The sequence below is a fragment of the Cupressus sempervirens genome, chromosome 9, assembly GCF_028749045.1.
Source record: "Cupressus sempervirens isolate cs-2001-9-10 chromosome 9, ASM2874904v1, whole genome shotgun sequence".
NCBI classification, from domain to species: Eukaryota; Viridiplantae; Streptophyta; class Pinopsida; order Cupressales; family Cupressaceae; genus Cupressus; species Cupressus sempervirens.
In genome coordinates, this window is record NC_143126.1 from 154,031,316 (window position 1) to 154,050,907 (window position 19,592).

The window sequence follows — 19,592 nt, forward strand, 5'->3', positions numbered from 1 at the left end:
TTACCTTGCTCTGTATACATGAGAAATAGTGACTTTCTCAAATTTATTTAATAATAATGGGTTGAGATCGCCCATTTAGATAGTTTATTAGTTCCTACCAAAGGTAAGATACTATTTCTTTCATTCAATTCAATTGACAAATCAACTCATAGGATTTTAAAGATTAAAAGAAACTTCAAATGTATACATCTTTTCTAATTTTTCATTATTTTATAAATCACATTTTTCATTCACTCTATTGGACCATACTATTTTTGGTAGGGAGAAAATTTATTTTTCTTCAACAAAAATACAAATATTTTCTAACAATTCTCTCATGCATTAATGAATGCATTAATTACAACTTTATATTTTTCACATTTGTGAAAAGTTGATTAGATTTTCAATAAAGTAATATTTTTAACTTCCACCTCACACAACTTTGGACAAAAATGAATGTCTACTAAATATAATTAATTATCACAATTTATTTTTCTTACCAAGTTCAAATATAAGCTAAATGTTTTATATTTCTTATTTTAAATATATTTATTAGTTTTACATTGATATTTATTTCTGCCAATTGTAAAATGCTATTTCTTTAACTTTATACTATGTTTTACTAGCTACTATTTTACAATCTTGATATAATTTTTTCTCATACCATTTCACAAATTAGAAAACTAATACTACCCCTCAAACATACTAGATATTTTGATAGTTTGAATTAAGTAATCAACAATTTATTTTTTAAAATTAATTATTTCAACTTATAATTGAATTGGTAGAAATGAGTAATTCATTCATATAATATAATTTCTATTGTTATTTATATATTTCTTAAAATAATACAATTATTAATATATTTTTAATTTCCTTCAACTCTCTCCATCATGCTATCTTTACTTGTCCTTATAATAACACATTATTCTCTCTTTTAGCTCTCTCTTTCTATCCTTCCATTCTATCTATAAATCTCTATTTTCCTTCTTTTCCAAGCAAGACCTTTGACTCATTATGTCTCTTTGACTCATTGTGTCTGGTGTTTTACAGTTCACCGCATTAGCAAGTTTAATAAGTAACAAGTTTAACAATTCAAAGTTTGTTAATTTGAAGCCCATATACTTCGATTCGTACTTCTAATACCAACGAAATAAAAAACAGCCCATAAGAACAAAAAAAGACGAGTCAGTAACAAATATGAGGACTGTATGTCAACGATTTAGATAAGAAAAGTCAATCCCCTAAGAGCCATTGTTTTTCAACTACATTTGGTAGAGTTTAGCTTCCTTAAGTAAGCCACTGATTTTTAAAGAAGATACAAAATATTTAAAACCGCACTTTGATGAATCACCAATGAATATTACATTGATGGTTGAATTATCTCTGAGTTGAACTGTGTCCATATTTATACAACTGTGGAAACATCATTGCTGTAAAGCTATAATGATATTATTGTTAGAATTATATCTGTGTGCTAGTTTGTATCCCCCAAATTTGTCCCGCTTTCTTCGTGGAGCTGTTATTCTTGACTTTGGATTCATTGTGTTCAGAACTGATAAGACTGTCACAGGCTCATGCTGATCATATTGCCAACTCATACTAAGCAGACATATGAATAAACAAGTCTAAAATTAGACTATTCCTAATAACTTTACTGAATAACATCGCTAAACTTGGTGTTTTTGTTCCCACTCCAAACTGGCCAGTTCGTTGAGAGAATGGAAAAGAAAACTCCAAAACTCATGACAGATATTACTTGGTCTAAACAGATCAACAACTTCATTTCTATAAAATAATGCTATTTTTGCATTTACACATACGGCCAATTTTTACAATTAAATAATCAAAACCATTGAGCTTCAGTTGATTCTTTGTGAGTACCAGATAATCAATGACTCCTCCGTGGCGGATTCTTCGCCGGTAAAATTCTAATTCTCTTTGCAGCCCGGACAAAATCTCTGTAACAGAAAAGACAAAGAGTTATTATTCTGTTAACTCACATGCAAAATAATAAACTGTACATGACTATGACATGTCTTAATTAAATTATTATTATCATTATTAGAGCTGTTAGAGATCGTCTAGTCGAAGAAACAACAGAAACTCAAATGTGGCTTAAAATCTAAATAAAGGTAGCCAGTGAATGCTTCATAGTACTAATTATAGGAAAAATGATGAGCTATAATAGTACTATTTGTTTATTGATTTTGTGCTCGATTCAGCTGTCTGTTTCAATGCTGAGTATGAAAATTGAATAAATGTTTTTGAAACAGATGAAAAAATGGAAAAGCTTTGTCAGTAGGAAAATGGCTGTGTGTGGCGTTTCTTTAATCTCAGTATGCTGGAAAAGCGTCTAAAAGGCTTAAAAATCCAAGCTTAGAAGATAAGCTTAAAAGTATCAGCTTATAAGTTACGCTTAAAAATGGCAGCTTGATTTGTAAGCTTGGAACAAAAGAACAAGGAGGGTAGAATAAGCTAAATAATGTTAGGTGGAATATCATTTATGTGAACTACCTCCACCTTTTGAATCGTATCTCAGGATCTATCATTAGGATGAATAAAAAAGGAAAAGAAAATGAAGATGGATCATGATCCCAAACGTTCGTGGACGGAAACGCTTTCAGAAACAAAACAAAATTCAAGAAAATTACATAATATTATCAGTTTGAATGTATATTCTAAGATCTTTTATAATAAAAAACAAGAAAAAATGATGATATGATCAGAAACATTGGATGAAGAACAGAAAACTCGGATAACCCGATCCAGAAAATATTTAAGGTAGCATATCAGAATGCCAATTTCTTTCGAATCTTTAAGATAGATGATTCCCGGTCTCAATTCCTATCCCTCGAGTAAAGCAACCCTGCGAGAAAACTGAAAAAGCTTCTACACGATTTAATGGTGCTGATAAAATGTTCCGTCATGAGACAAATTTCTTCGAAGATTTTAGAAAATTCGTTTCCCTCGAGCAAAGCAAATAAACATTTTGCGGTTAATACGAAACACATTCATCATAAATTTTGAATCTAAGATAAATAATTTCCGGCCTCACTTCCTATCCCTCGAACAAAGCAACCAGGCGAGAAACCTGAAAAAGCTCCTACACAGTATATTTAATGGCGATGGTAAAATGTTCCATCTAGAAATGAAAAATTTCTTCAAAGATATTAGTAAATTCCTTTCGCTCGGGGAAAACAGCCCGGCAAAAAATCTGAAACAAGATTTTGCTTGGAAATAAACATTTTGCGGTTAACACGAAACACATTTAGCTTAAATTTTTTGAATCTAGGATTTTTAATTCCTTGCCGAACATCCTTTACCTCGAGAAATGCAACCAGACATAAAAACGAAAATAGCTTCTAACTGCATATTTAATGGCGGTGGCAAAATCTTCCGCCTTAAATGAAACAAATTTCTTCTTTGAAAACAGACATTTCGACAAATTCAAAAAAGATTTAACAGTAGCTTACTTCCATGACAGATCCCCGGCGAGGAGAAGATCTCCTTCAATGTCTTCATAAGCAACCAAGTGACCAGGCACCGCGTTAGCCAAATTAACGCAAGACTCATCCAGAGCAGAAACAACAACAATGTCGGCGAACATTTTCCGCAGCGCTCTCGCAAACGACTCATAATTTGCATGATGATCAAGGCAAATCCTCTGACAGATGGACCGTCCCTCCAGAACAACCGTCACTTGAGGCGGCGCCAAATGGAGAGGAAAGCTGAAAGGAAACCCCAAATCCGAAAACTCATCAACCGGTCCCGTGTTCGAACCCGCGGGGGTCACAAAAGCGCTTTGCCTACCCTGCAAGAAAGGCGCACCCGCTCTATTCACCGCGGCACCCGTCGCATCGCCGCAGGTTCGAATCCCGTCGCGTCCCTGGAACCTGTAATTCGGCCCAGCGAGAAGCCTGGCGTAGAAATTCGAATTCGCATTCTGAGCAGCAGCGGCGGCAGCACCGCCGGAGATCGAATCCCTCCAGGCATGAAAAATCTCTCCGCCCTTGTCCGGCCCGCCATCCATCTCAACAACTCAAAAACCTCCGATTCTTCCAGAAAAAGAAAGACGAAACCCTGGCTGCAAATGATTGTGTGAATCTGCGGGTGTATTAAATGTGGCGGAGGAGGGAAAAACAGGTCATGCGAAATAAAGAAAGCGTTAAATAGTAAAGAAGGCACCTTGTAATCTGCACGACCGCGCGCCCATCGCCGCACGGCTCGGGTGGTTTGACTGGTCGGTCTGAGCAAGGCGCACATTTAAGTCAAGCATGTCGGAAATCTCCATATTTTTATTCCCCTCTCTTCTCAGCGTTACGTTGCAGTCGCTCCCATTAATTTTTTTCTCCCTTTGACCCGAAATTGAGGAGATTTCGTTTCACGATTTCAGTGTACCAAAACAAGGCGCGGGCACGCAAGGCCAAATCTCACATGCACGTCTCAAACCTCACAATTCATGGGAGAGAAAGAAGGTGTAAAGTTTTACATGCATCTCGAGGACGCCCTAATTAATATATATATGCGAGACGAGCTGTTTGTTTGTTGTCATGGAGGTTGCGTACGAGAGTGTCTGTTTGTGCTTTACAGCCCGACTCATTTCACAAGTCAATTGCCACCAACTTTGCTTTCACTTTGCTTTCACACCAAGATTCACAAAGTGTTATCTATGGGTAATCGAAGCCATGAAGGTAGTGAGGACATTGCATGTGAAATCACCATGATTAGGCAAGTTGGGCCTCTAAATTCTCATCTTGTCCTAATCCAAAGGGACACCACTATTAGAGGGATGAATGAAAATGCATTCAAGAATTTGGGAAAAGGGGCAATAATTGTGAAAATCAACCAATTTGTTTAGGAGGGGTGTATTTTTATTGGGCTCTTAGTTGTAGGGTCATGAGCTCTAGGTATGCCTTAAAAAGTTATCATCTTCCATGTTGGTAAATATCATATTTATTGTTTGATGTAAAAAGATAACATATTCTTAATCATAGGTGTTCAATTGTATAATTTAATGTACTCAACAATAATTTTAAGATAGGGAACATTTTGTAGGTCAATCATAAGTTGTGAGTCTCTTACCCTTAGATTCGAGCCGACTTGATCTCCATCTTTATCTTCGCTTTGGTCTATTGTCTATTGAAAAAAATAGAAATAAGTATTTGAGATGTGTTATTGATGAATATGCTTATTTTTTCAATTTTTATTATTATTTTAAAATGTTTAAAGAAAAGGCAAGCACCTACAACACAATGGTAAATTGTGAGCCTCTTATCGAAGAGGTCTTGGGTTCCAATCTAATGAAGCTTAACATATAATGATAATAAATAAATGATAATAGTAATTAAATAAATAATTTAGACTTCGAAAAATTACTGGATCAAAAAAAATTGTTGAAAGAAATCATCCATTAAAATTTACAAAAACACTAATTTAGATATGCTTAGAATATGTGTATCTTGGAAATTGTTTTTATTGCTATTAAAAAATTCCTCCATATTCTAAAATTAAACATACATTGGTTTAAAGACTTTATCTTTGGAAACATGCATGATCTAGTATTCTATGATCATTATAGAAATGGGTATAATGAATTAGTATAGGTTGGTTCTTGTGGATGATTATTTATTCTTGCTATATTTGATGCCTTCTATTTTTTGAATTTACAAAAATAAAAATTTCTATACAAACTTCTAAGAAAATATTTTCCCACTCAAGTTGATCACTAAGAGTGTATGTCTTAGAATTATTTATATGGTTAGAGAATCCTTATTTCTTTATATATGCCGCTATTATATAAACTCAATGTTAAATAGCTTGATCGATATTGAAAATATAAATGAAACAAGATAGGTATGAGAAAACCAAAAGAACAATAGTGTAAAGATGACAACAACAAGATGATTTTAACATATCAATGATCTTCCATGAATTGAACTATTAAATAGTTTTCTCACACTTGATTTTTTTAATGAAAAATACAATTAATTTTTTTACATCACACCATCCCTCCATTTCTGATATATTTACAAGCTCATTTTGTGAGTATATCTTGATACATGTCCATATAAAAAATAGAAAAATCTTATAATAAATTGAGATTATTACCTTTTGTCATTATTCATTCATATAATTATAAATTCATCTATGATTATCACCTCCACTATCCCATGCAATCACACTCTAATACACCCACATTTTCTAATAAATTATTAGAGTTACCTAGATATAACCATTCACCACCTGAATTTGATGCATTGGTCACAAGACACCATAGTCATTGTAATGACTCCTACTTTTTTAAAATTTAAAATTTAGATTTGTCTTATTGAATCCTTTTATTTTAGTTCCTTAGTGAACACTTTATGAAGTGTGATGTTATGTGCTACAATTTAGACATGTTCATAATAATTCATTTTACAAGTCATCTTTAATTATTGTGCATTAAGAAAAAATTAATACCTTCAAATTTTGATTTGGTGCAATAAAAGGAATGAAAAATTTATACACATTATTATAGGGAACTTGGTCAGCTTCTTAAAAAAATTGCATATGTTTATGAAGGTTCCTAAGAGAATCCATTTTAGAAATCTAATGACATATTTTTTAGGTATTTTAAAATGTTATCAACCTCCCAAATACATGAAAATAACTAAAAGAATGATATCCATAAAGAAAATTATAGAGAAGAATTCCTCATTGTGGATGGTAAAAACTAGAGTTCAAATATAGAAAAGAAGATATAATATAACATAGACTTTGTTCTTAAATTTGAAAATATCATTAATGTAGTATACAAATAATATAATCTACTAGTATAGAGAGTACATTTCATGAGAAAATATCAATTCAATTTATTAACCTTAATAATAAAACTATTCTTTTATTATAGAACTAAGAATCATCATACTTTCCACTTACTCTCCTAAAATAGTGGTTAAAATTATTAAATTTATCTTATCTTAACTATAATCATTTAATATAGATTTTTTTTTTCTTGAGTAATTTAATTGAATTAATTAGTTAGTAGACAAGAAATAGTGTGTCGCTAGTGAGATAACATAAAAAATGTCTAAAAATATGAAAACTACCATGTAATCTCACACAAAACAAAACACTATATATTAAACAAGATGTATCATATAATAATACAACACCTTAGTTAGAGAGATGAAAAGATATATAATGGATATGCAATTCAAAATAATATAATGTCTAACACATATGCTAGAGAAGATATCACATATGAAAAAAATGATATCGTATATGACAATTTAAATTATAAACACTCAAAATCAGGATATGAAAAGAGTTGTTAGGTAGTGACAATTGTGTCTTGACAAAGTATTACATATCCAAAGATAAGATTGTATCATATAATAATATAAATTTATAGGGTTCTAAAATAGGAAGATTGAAGGATGTCATGCTATGCCTACTTAGTACTAAGAAATGGAACAACAAAGACATAATAGACCCTTGAGGAAAATAAGAAAGAGTGTCCAATATATATCCTAAATGAGAGATCCTTTATAACAAAGTTGCACTTACAAGCATAAGATTACAATCACGATGTTAATCCTTACATGAATTCAAACTATAAGAGAATGCAATTTCATAAGGGATATTGGATGCATTGTGATGCAGGAGCATCCTAGGTTGTACTTCTATCCTTGATGCAGGAGCATCCTAGGTTCCTTGTAATCCTTCACTTTTGTTCATTCTGCCAGTTACTGCTGAGTAACCAATTTTCAATTGATGTCAAGTGCCAGTTTCCAGTGGATGCCGAATGATGCTGAGTGCCAATTTCTAGTTGATTCTGAGTGCCAGTTTCCAATGGATGTCGAGTGCTAGTTTCCAATTGATGCTGAGTCATCCAGTGGGTGCCGAGTTGTTTGTGTCTAGTTCCTGTTTGGGCCGACTTTTCTCGCATTTAATTTTGGTATAGGTAGTTATATTTGCTGAGAGCTGACTTGTGGCTTCTCTAAGTTCTAGAATGTTCTGTAAGTCATTTTGGCAAGTATAAATAGAGTGCTTAGGCTTAGATTAAAGGTATATTTTGGGGGAAGAGTTTTTTTTTTTTTTTTCTTTTAAAGAATATGAGTCTGGAAATGCAAATTTGAAGCTGGATCATGGTTTGGAAGTTTTATTTTTTATCTGGCTATAACCCAAAAGGCCTTACTGTTGGGCATGTATGCTGAATATTTGATGAATCAATAAAAGATATCTTGTTCTCTCTCCTTGGTGTTGTATTTGTGTAGTGTTTTTCGCTGTGTTAACTCTTGCAAGGTGGTTTGGATAGCTAGGTGAGCCTTTGGCCCTAGTTATTCACTATTGCCTACGTCAATCCTGCATGTTTTTAGTTTTTATTCTATTGTTGAAACTGGGTTCTGTTGAAACTACATTTTCTTGTTTTTGGGTTCCTGTTGGAGATCTTGTAACTAATTTTCAAAAATGAATGAAGAGATGAAAACTTAATGGATTTAAGAGGGTCTAGAGTACTATCTATGTTCCAGAGTGCAAGTCCTAACTCCTTATAGTTTGAGAGATAGGGAAATTCTCCCAGAACATCAATTTTTGGCAGTTATGCACGACAGTTTCCAATGCCTGACTTTCAGAATGTATGCACACTTTTTATTAATGAATTAGACCTTGCACACTTAAGGGGTTGTATAGGACCTAGATATATACCATTAGTTCAAAGCATGGGTTCTAACTCAATCGGAGCATGGAGATATTGCAATTTTTCTCAAACATCAATTTCAGGACAGTTAATTGCTAAGTAGGCCCACTTGTGTATTTAATTCTGGTTTATTTTCATTTAATATTTGTTGAGAGCTAACTTGTGGCTTCTCCATGTTCTAGAATGATCTATAAGCCATTTTGGCTAGTATAAATAGAGTGTTTAGGCTTAGAGCTAAGTAGTTTTAGGCAATTTTGAAGAGGATTGTAGAGCAGAATTGGAAAGTGCAAATTTGTTGATGATCTTTGTGTATGAGTGTAATTTGTATCTGGTCATAACCCAAAAGGCCTTACAACTGGACATGTATGTTGAATATTTGAAGAATCAATGAAAGCATTTTACTCTTCTTCCTCCTTTGGTTGTTGTTCTTTATGCTTGCTTCCATTGTGTTAACTCTTCCAGGGTGGTTTAGAGAGCTAGGTGTGCCATTGGCCCTAGTTTTTCCCTATCCTTCCTTATGTTAGGTGGTATCAGAGCTTGAGGTTCATCCTTGTGGAGATTGGATCATGTAGAACCCTAATTTGGATTTGGTTGTAGGGTGGCAGATTCGTAGATTTGACCTATAACTTGCAGAGGGTTACGATCTTGTAAGAACCTAATTTGTAAAGATGGTTCGTGGTAGAAGAAATGTCAATGATGCTATATTGGATCAGCTGAGACAAGTTGCAGCTAGATTAGATGTCGTGGAGCTAGCCCATAGGAGAGGAGCGCAACTTGATGATGTAAGTGATGATGAAGTAGTAGCAACAAACCATAATCTAGAACTTGAAGAAGATCAAGATGAGGAAAGATTGTTGCAAGTATTGTCTAAGGAAAATTCAAATCTTGTTGTAGAAGTTGTTCCTTATGATGGAAAATTGGATACCAATACTGCGTTAGATTGGATCTCAGATATGGAGAAGTTCTTTGAGTATGAAAACACTCCTAATAATAGAAAGGTGAAGATTGCAGTCAGTAGGTTGAAAGGTCATGCTTTAGTATGGTGGGAGCATTTGCAAACTAATAGACAAAAGGAGAGGAAAGGAGAAGATCAAAACTTGGGTGAAGATGGTGAACAAGGTAAAGAACAAATTCCTTTTTGCTGATTACCAAGTTAGTTTATTGTGAAAGATGCAAAATTTGAAACAAATGGAAATGATTGTGAAAGAGTATAGTGAGGAATTCTATCGAGTGGACATCAGATTTGGACATCTAGATGATGATGTTGAGAAAATTGCAAGGTACATAAATGGATTGAGATCTAGAATTCAAGATGAAATAAGTTTTGTGAAGTTAGACAGTGTTGAAGAAGCATATCAATATGCCTTGAAAGCTGAGGAGATCTTAGCAAAGAAGCATGAACAAAGACAAAGAGTTAGAGGTGGTAGATTCCAACAAGGCAGAGGTAGATCTTATGGTGAAGGTGGTAGATCTAAAAGTTTTGTGTAGGATAAAGGAAAATCTAAATTGAAGAATGATGACAAAGATAAGACTGAGTGGAAATGTGGTAGTTCATACTAAGGAGGGACTATATCTTACTGAGGAAGAGGTAATTCTTATTCTAGAGGTGGTTTTCATGGTAATTGTTTTAGATGTGGTAAAGAGGGACATAGATCTTTTGAATGTAGATCTTCTGAAAGTGGGTAGAGTAATAGAAATGTTGTGATTCAAGAAGACATTGAGAGTTTACCAAATGGACTTGAGGTTGGACAAAATCTGATGGTGAGAAGAACCTTATGTAATAAGGGAAGTGATGAGGAGTCTATCCTTGGAAAAAGTCTTTTCAAGACCAGATGTAAGATGAATGGAAAATGCTGCAAGGTGATCATTGACAGTGGAAGTTCTACAAACTTGGCATTAGAAGAGCTGGTTACAAAGTTGCAGTTGCAGAGGCTGAAACATTCCAAACCTTATCATGTTTTATGGATCAAAGATGAGCATAAGATACTGGTAAGTGAGAAATGCCTTGTGAAGTTCAAAATTGGACATTACTTTGATGAAGTGTTGTGTGATATTATGCCTACGGATTGTTGTCATATCTTGTTGGGTAGACCTTAGAAATATGATAGATATGTTGTGCATGATGGAAGATTGAATCAATATACTCTTTGGGTGAATGGGAAGAAGCAAATATTGCTGCCTTTGATTGAAATTTCAGATGAAGTCGGTTGTACTGCAATAAAAGTTTGTATGGTTAATGGAAAACAATTTGTAAAGGAAGTAAAGAAGAATCAAGTTTGTTTTGCTATAGTTCCTAGAGGATCTAGTGTTGGTAGTAATGACCAAGTAGCAAAAGTTGGTATGACAATAGAAATTATTGAATTACTAAATGAATATAAAGATATTATTGATGATGATATTCCTAATGGTTTACCTCTAGTAAGAAGTATAAGTCATTGTATGGATATGATTCTTGGAGCTAGTTTGCCAAAAAAAGAGGTTGACACCTATAGAGAATGAAGAACTTAATAGACAAGTGCATGAGTTGTTGCATAAAGGTTCGATGAAAGAAAGTTTGATTCCATGTGTTGTACCTATTGTATTAGCACTTAAAAAGAATGGAGAATGGAGAATCTATACTGATTCCAGAGCTATTAACAAAATCACAGTTAAATATAGGTTTCCTATGTCGAAGATGGATGACATAATGGATTGTTTGAGTGGAGCAAAGTATTTTACCAAGATTGATTTGAAGACTAGCTATCATCAGAATAGAATCAGAGAAGGTGATGAATGGAAGACTGCTTTCAAGATAAAAGATGGTTTGTATGAATGGTTGGTTATGCCTTTTGGTTTGACTAATGCACCTAGTACTTTCATGAGGTTGATGAATGAAGTTTTGAAAAGATTCTTGGGTAAATTTGTGATTGTTTATTTGGATGATATTTAGATATTCAATAAGACTAAGAAAGAACATCTTAAGAATATTAGAGAAATACTATAGAGGTTGAAAGAGGAAAAGTTGCCGATTAATCTTAAAAAGTGTTCTTTTATGCAAGAGGAGATTGTGTATTTGGGATTTGTGATTTCAGCTGATGGATAGAAGATGGATCTGAAAAAGGTTAAAGCAATTTTGGAATGGCCTACACCTAAGAATGTGGGTGAGGTAAGATCATTTCATGGTTTGGCTAGTTTTTACAAAAAGTTTATAAAGAATTTATGTTCTGTTTGTAATGCTAGGACTGAGACAATGAGAGGAGATAAAAATGAATTCAAATGGACACAAGGAATGTGATGCAAGTGGTAATGCAATTGGAGTTGTATTAAATAAAGAAGGTAAACCCATTGCTTTCTTTAGTGAGAAGTTGAATGATGCTAAAAGGAAGTATTTGGTGTATAATCAGGAGTTTTATGCTATTGTCCAAGCATTAAAGAAGTGGAGACATAATTTGATTCCTAAGGAGTTTGTGGTGTATACTGATCATAAAGCTTTACAATACTTGGGAAGTTAACATAAATTGAATTAGAGGCATATGAAGTGGGTTGAGTATTTGCAGACTTTTACACTTGTAATTAAGCATAAGAGTGGAGTTACTAATAGAGTTGCTGATGCATTGAGTAGAAGACGTTCTTTGTTGACTGAAATGAAGGTTGAAGTTCTTGGTTTTGATGAAATGAAAGAGTTGTATGATGCAGATCCTAATTTTTCTGAGGCATGGAGAGAGTGCAGAGCACCAAATTTGACCAATCACATAAGTAAGTATGATGAGTATTTCATTCAAGAAGGTATGTTGTTCAAAGGTATTCAGTTGTGTATTCCTAGAAGTTCTATGAGGTTGAATCTAATTAAGGAAAAGCATAGTGGTGGATTGGCTGGATATTTTGGAATTGATAAGACATTGAGTTTGTTGAAAGAGAAGTATTATTGGCCACAAATGTATAAGGATGTTCAGAAATTTGAAGAGAGTTGTGGAGTTTTTCAAGTTACAAAAGGAGTGAGTCAAAATACTGGTTTGTATACACCTATTATTGTTCTTGGAAAACCTTGGAGTGATATTAGTATAGATTTTGTTCTTGGATTACCTAAGATAGTGAAGGGGTATGATTCCATATTTGTGGTAATAGATAGATTTTTTAAGATGGCTCATTTCATACCATGTAAGAAGATATCAAATGTTGAGCATGTTGCAGAAATTTTCTTTAAAGAGATTGTGATATTGCATGAATTACCAAGAAGTATTATTTTTGATAGAGACAGTAAGTGTGTTGGTTATTTTTGGAAGACTTTATGGAAGAAGATGGGTACTGAATTGAAGTTTAGTTCTACATTCCATCCACAAACATATGGATAAATAGAGGTTGTGAATAGATGCTTGGGTAATTTTCTAAGATGTTTAGTTAGGAATAAGCCAAATAATTGGGAGATGGTATTTGCACAAGTTGAATTTGCATATAATAATTCTATGAATAGGAGTACAGGAAAGACCCCTTTTGAGATTGTTATTTGAATTAAGCCTAGAGGAGTATCAAATTTGAAGGATATTGTTGGTGAAGAAAAGAGGAGTGCTACAAGAGAAGAATTTGCTGATTATATGGAGTCTTTGCATAAGGAAGTGAAGTTGAGGATAGAACAAAGTAATCAGAAGTATAAGGAGAATGTTGATCAGTCTAAGAGGCATCATGATTTTCAAGTTGGTGATGAGGTCATGGTTCATTTGAAGAAAGGAAGATTTCTAGTTGGAACATATAGTAAGCTAAAGATGAAGAAGTTTGGACCTTGTAAGATCTTGAAGAAGTTTGATAGTGGAAACGCTTATGAAGTTGAGTTACTTGGTGACATGAATATATCTCCTATATTCAATATTGTTGATTTGTATAAGTATCATGAATTAGATGATGAAGTTGCTATATCAGAGGACTATCCTAAGAAGTAGATTAAAGAAGTTGAAAAAATATTGGATTAGAGAATTGGTAAGAGCACAAGAGGAAAAGATTATTGTGAATATCTGATGAAGTGGAAGAACAACCTATGGAAGATGCTTCATGGATTTCTCAATTTGAGTTAGATTCAGCTCAGGTTGTGACATCTCAATGATTCAAGATAATCATTTCTTTCAAACCTATTTATCTGATGTAGGAGCCTCTTGTGTTTCACTTCTATCCTACATGTTTTCAGTTATTATTCTATTGTTGAAACTGGGTTCTACTGAAACTGCATTTTTTGGTTTCTGGGTGCCTGTTGTAGACCATGTAACTAATTTTAAAAAATTAATGAAGAGCTAAAAAATTTAGGGATTAAAGAGGGCTTAGAGAAATATCTATTTTCCAAAGTTAAATTCCTAACTCCTTATATTTTGAGAGATATGGTAATTCTCTTGGAGCATCAATTTCTACCAGTTCTGTGCGACAGTTTCTTGTACCTAACTTTCAGAATGGATGTGCACTTTTCCTTAATGAATTAGACCTTGTGCACTTAAGGGGTTGTAGAGGACCTAGATATATACCATTAGTTCAAAGCACAAGTTCTAACTCAATCAGAGCATGGAGATATTGTGATTTTTCTCAGACATCGATTTCAGGATAGTTAATTGTTGAGCAAGCCGACTTTTGTATTTAGTTTTGGTTTATTTTCATTTAATATTTTTTGAGAGTCAACTTGTGGCTTCTCCATGTTCTATAATTGTCTATAAGCCATTTTGGATAGTATAAATAGAGTTTTTAGGCTTAGAGCTAAGAATTTTTAGGTATTTTTGAAGAGGATTATAGAGCAGAACTGGAAAGTGTGAATTTACTGCTAATCTCTATGTATGAATGTAATTTACATATCTAGCTATAACCCAGAAGGCCTTATAGTTGGGAATGTATGTTAAATATTTGAAAAATCAATGAAAGAATTTTACTCTTTTTCCTCCTTTGGTTGATGTTCTTTGTGTTTTCTTTCATTGTGTTAACTCTTGCAGGGTGGTTTGGAGAGCTAGGTGTGCCATTGGCCCTAGTTTTTCACCATCCTTCCTTGTGTCACATTGAGCAAGAAAAGAATGGAATAAGGATACATTATACCTCACTAAGTGGTTTTTATTTATACTAAACATGTGTTTTTGAGAAAACATAAAATTGCATTTGTAACACAATAAATGCTTGCAAGAAAATATGTCATCATATAAAATAAAATAAAAGTCAAAAAAGGGATAAAATAGATCTTTCTATAGATAGAAAAGGAAATAGGGCCCTTTTCCATTAATTAAAGGGACACAGGTAATGACTATTATGTTTCTCAGAATGTGTCCATCAAGTGGAGGCTAGTAATGTCACATAGTGGGAATACACATAATAGGGATGCAAATGTATCAAGTACAATGATCATGAAAATTATATCGTTGATCATTATAATTCATTTGAACTATATAATAAGCAATGAATTATTTATATTGCGAATAATGATATTGACTAGTCTTATGAATTTGATGAAGCATGGATAAAGAAGATATTTTATATGTAATTAGATTGAAATGTAAAGAGAAGCATTGAATAGGCACACACTCATCAAATAAAGGTGTTTAATTGTCAAATTCAATGATGCGTTTTTTGGTACATAATGTTAGCATGGAATTGAAGGTTCCTTAATCATGAAGAGTTGATAATCCACCCATATGATCAATGTGATTAGGATCGTTATTGTCTAAAGTTGAATTTGTAGAAGGAATATCAATGAAATGAATATAAAGTGGTTGATTATTAGGAGAAATAATAATTTAATTGTTCAATTGTAGAATCAAAATAATATGTGTCTATATCCAAGGGCTCATCCTGAGTAGTAAGATTATCAAGGTTAGGAACATCACAAATCACTAAAGGTTGATTAACATGATCTTTGAAAAGGTTACCCTTCAGACGAGGATGGAAATTTTGGTGAAAGAAAACACTAAATTCTCATCTTATACAAGAAATAGAATGTCTTAAAGACAATGAAGAAATACTAGAAGTAATGATAACAACCCCTTTATGGTGGAATGGAATGACTATGAAATAAATGTTTTAAAAAAAATACAATGCAATCTAGGAATGTAAGATGCAATTTTTTTTGTATTTTCACAATGCATATATATGAAATGAAGTAAGATAAACAATATAAATAAGATATTGCAAAAAGAGATGTAAATACCACTAATTCAAATAAGATCACATAAAGTAGGTCTAGATGCAATCTAAGTCAAAAGACAAAAAGAGGAGAAGTGTCAAGTTCACCAAAATATGTAGGAGAAAATTGAATCAATCAATCAGACAATGTAAACTATGTGAGATGGGTTCATTAAATAACCACTTTCACACTAAGTCATTCCAATAAAATATAAAGAGAGGCTTCAAAAAATAACGCTCAATATAACATAAGTTAGATTAGCAAAATCTGAGTAAGATGAAGGAATGCTAATACTAAACCCAAATTATATCAAGGAAGTCTACAAGAAATTCCTTTTTCATGCGATGTTAATTAACCTTAAGATATGCAATGTGAATTTAAACCAAAAAAATTGGTTTAATGACAAGAGTAAAATATATTTAGCTCCTATATGTATCCAATCAATCTAATTAAGATATGAACATAAATCTGTACTAAGAGATAAAAGAAAAAGTGGGAAACCTACCTTCAAATATGTAAGAAAAGATGTTTTTTAACTTCAAACAATTTCAAATCTACAAGTGTGACTATAATTATAATTAAGGGCTCTATGATCATGATTGAAAACCTAGAAACTCTTAAAATTCTAAGCCTCTAGGCAAATGGCAACCAAAATAAAAATGATAGGTAGGTTTGCAAATAGTTGGACATGTTCCTAGGGAGTTATAACAAAATAAACTTAGTTTAGCCAAAAGACCTTAACAAGTAGTTTTTTTTTTCTTTTTTTAATATCTTAAGTCACAATTTTGAAATCTTGTTCTACAATACAAAAAAATTCGATTTCGGTTGTTGAATGAGGGATTTCCTTGGTAAATCCCTAGATTGAGGAATCAACTTGAAATTGAGATGAAAACTCTAAAAAATGAATAGCTAACATGTATAAGGATTAAATATATCAATGAGAGATAAAATTAACTTTGTAGATTCAATTTATTTTGATATGTGATCAACTACACAAATTTAATAGCCTTGAATTAAATTAATCAAAAGGAAACCATGAAAATAAAAGCCTCAAAAAAGGAAATGTTTGTGATATGTCATAATAAAGAATGAAAGAACATTAATGGAAGTAATATCTCATCCTTAGAAGCCAAAATTGATTAATTGTGAAGGAAGAAGCTTAACACAAGAAGGAAATATTTGATGTTGAATGCATGATGAATGTTTGATGGATGCCTTGAAATACTTTCTTGAAAAATTATATAGTGTTCAATTATGTGTGTATATGATATCTTAATGAATGAAAATGAAACTCCCAAGCCCACTTATATACTAGATTTTTTAATCCAAAACAAAGAAGGCTGACCTAGGAGAAAAATCAAAAAGGGGGGTATAAGACGTTTGAGGATCATCTATTCTAAATGACATGTTGTGTAAAAAATATAAATTATATTATTCTGAATCTAGTTTTTAAAATACTAGAGTTATTTTTAAAAATAGATAAGATTGGGTTGGTCAAACCCTATGCACACCAAAAACTATTCCTGATTTTTATCAAAAAATACAACATAGCTATTTTCATGTGCATCACAAAAGACATAGTTATATTAAATATAAATTTAAAATCGCTTTGGAGGGAAGATAGTTAAGAGTGATATTTAGTAGTATAATTTTTTGCAATTTTTTGATGAATATTGTCTTTTCTATGAATTATTGAAGTGAGTACATCCTGAAATTTTGGTACTTGTTCATGTACAAAGCATAACTTGCATCAAAATAATAAAAAATGGAAAAAAAAAGTTTTTGAAAGTGTATAAAGTAAAGTGTAGAAAAATAATACATATTTCATTTTAATTTGGGTAAGTATATTAAAATTTATTAAAAAAATTAGACATATGTCTCTAAGGACTGTGAAGACAATGGTAAAACTAATTAAAGTTTACAATTATGTAAACCAGTTTCTGGATTAGATTGTGTGGAGATTTTTACCATCAACGTTTCGAATTACACTACGTGATCCATCATCAGGATGAGAGAGCAGGAGATGTCACATAAAGTAAGTGACATCTCCTGCTCTCTCATCCTGATGATGGATCATGTAGTGTGATTCGAAACGTTGATGGTAAAAATCTCCACACAATCTAATCCAAACACTGGTTTACATAATTATGATGGATTGTGGAAATCTGTTCGCATTAAAAGTTTACAATGTTAATATTATCCAAAAAAGGAAAAAAATATATGGTCAAAATATAAGAAGGCATGTGAGAATTTGGTTGTGATTTAGACATACCCACTTTACCATTTGGAATCTTGATGAAGGAAAAGACAAGAATTCATATTAGAAGATGAAAAAATATCTAATGGAATAAAATTGGAGGGAAAATAAGCTACCAAGCCATTGGTTCAACTCCCAAAGATATTACCAAGCCATAACTTGATTGGGTTTTAGACTTTCAAATAATCCAATTGGGTCCTGAAAATAAATAAGTAAATTCAAAACTTGATTTGGTTTTGAAAACTTAATTGGGTTTTGAAACTCGATCAAGTTTTGAAGAAGTAAAAGCTTATTGCTTCAAAACTTTGATTAGTTTTGAAGAAATAAAAATGGGATCTATTCCTAAGGTTGTATTTCACATCCGGAGTCTGATTGATTCCATTCAATTTTTTTGAAAGATATTGAAGAGATCTATAACATGATGTCGATAAAACAATACTAGGAAATAATTTTTTGATTTTTCATCCATTTGAATTAAGCTTGGTCTAAAATAGGTGGTCATTATTTCTCAAATATGCAACTAATAGGTAAACATGAATGCTAATATTTTTTGAATCCTCTTTCTCTATCCCTCCCTCCTTTACTTACTAACTCATAAGATCTCTCAATACTATCTTCTAGCCTCTTGTGTTCTCTCACTAAGTCATAACCTCTTTCTCTTTTACTTGTTACCCTCTTCACTCTCTAAGAAACCCCTGACCTCTCTCTCTCTCTCTCTCTCTCTCTCTCTCTCTCTCTCTCTCTCTCTCTCTCTCTCTCTCTCTCTCTCTCTCATACACACACACACACACACACACACACACACCCACACCCACACACACACCCACACCCATACACATAGTCACTCATTATTAAACCCTAATATGTATCTCTTAATAAATCATAACCTCTCTCTCTAACTCGTAAGCCCTCTCTCTAAAATTTTAACCTTTCACCTTTATCTCCCTAACTAACATATAACCCCCCTCTCTCACACTAATACCTAACGTATTCCCCCTCTCTCTCTCTTTCACATGCGCAAGTGTACACACACACACACACACACACAAAATCCTAAGCTCTCTAAATCTCTCACTAACTCCTAATTTTCTCATTCTCTCACTAACTAATAACCTCTCTCTCTCACATTAAATCATAATCTTCCCATTTTTTCACTAACTAATAACCTCTCTATTCGAGTAGCCCCTAATTCCACCCTCTCTCACTTTAATGCCTATCCCCCCTCTCCACCAATCCTCTCTCCAATTCTCACTCACACACACACAAACAATCACTAAATCCTAAATTCTATCTCTTACTAACTCCTAACCTTTCAGATCTTCTCATGAACTAATAAAATCTATCTCGCTAACTCGTCATACTTAACTTCTTTCTATTAGAGAGAGAGAGAGTAAAAGAATTAGAGAGGTTAGTAATTATTAAGAGATAGTGAGAGAGAAATATTAGAAGTTAATGAGTGTGTGTGTGTGTGTGTGCACGCGCGCGTGTGCGTGTGCGTGTGCATGTGCATGTGCGTGTGTGTGTGTGCGTGTGCACGTGTGTGTGCATGTGCG

General features: G+C 32.8%; 1 protein-coding gene across 2 annotated transcripts; it reads right to left on the reverse strand.

Annotated features, from left to right (window-relative positions):
• Positions 1-1,320: 1,320 nt before the first annotated feature.
• On the reverse strand, positions 1,321-4,524 carry IAA33 (indole-3-acetic acid inducible 33). 2 transcript variants are annotated; one of them, XM_089799373.1, is made up of 3 exons: positions 4,168-4,524; positions 3,456-4,062; positions 1,321-1,940 (listed from the first exon to the last, which is right to left on the reverse strand). In XM_089799373.1, exons 2-3 carry the CDS (start codon positions 4,010-4,012, stop codon positions 1,871-1,873), a joined length of 627 nt encoding a protein of 208 aa, XP_089655499.1. In that variant the 5' UTR covers positions 4,013-4,062; positions 4,168-4,524; the 3' UTR covers positions 1,321-1,870. The 2 variants fall into 2 exon arrangements, with proteins under 2 accessions (XP_089655499.1, XP_089655498.1); XM_089799372.1 differs by having other exon boundaries at positions 3,456-4,066.
• Positions 4,525-19,592: the final 15,068 nt, after the last annotated feature.

Coding starts and splice junctions, on each gene's coding strand:
- IAA33 (XM_089799373.1), bottom strand. CDS start 4,012: ATGGATGGCGGGCCGGACAAGGGCGGAGAGATTTTTCATGCCTGGAGG. Junction 1,941..3,455: donor GCCGGGGATCTGTCATGGAA/GTAAGCTACTGT, acceptor TTTCTGTTACAG/AGATTTTGTCCGGGCTGCAA.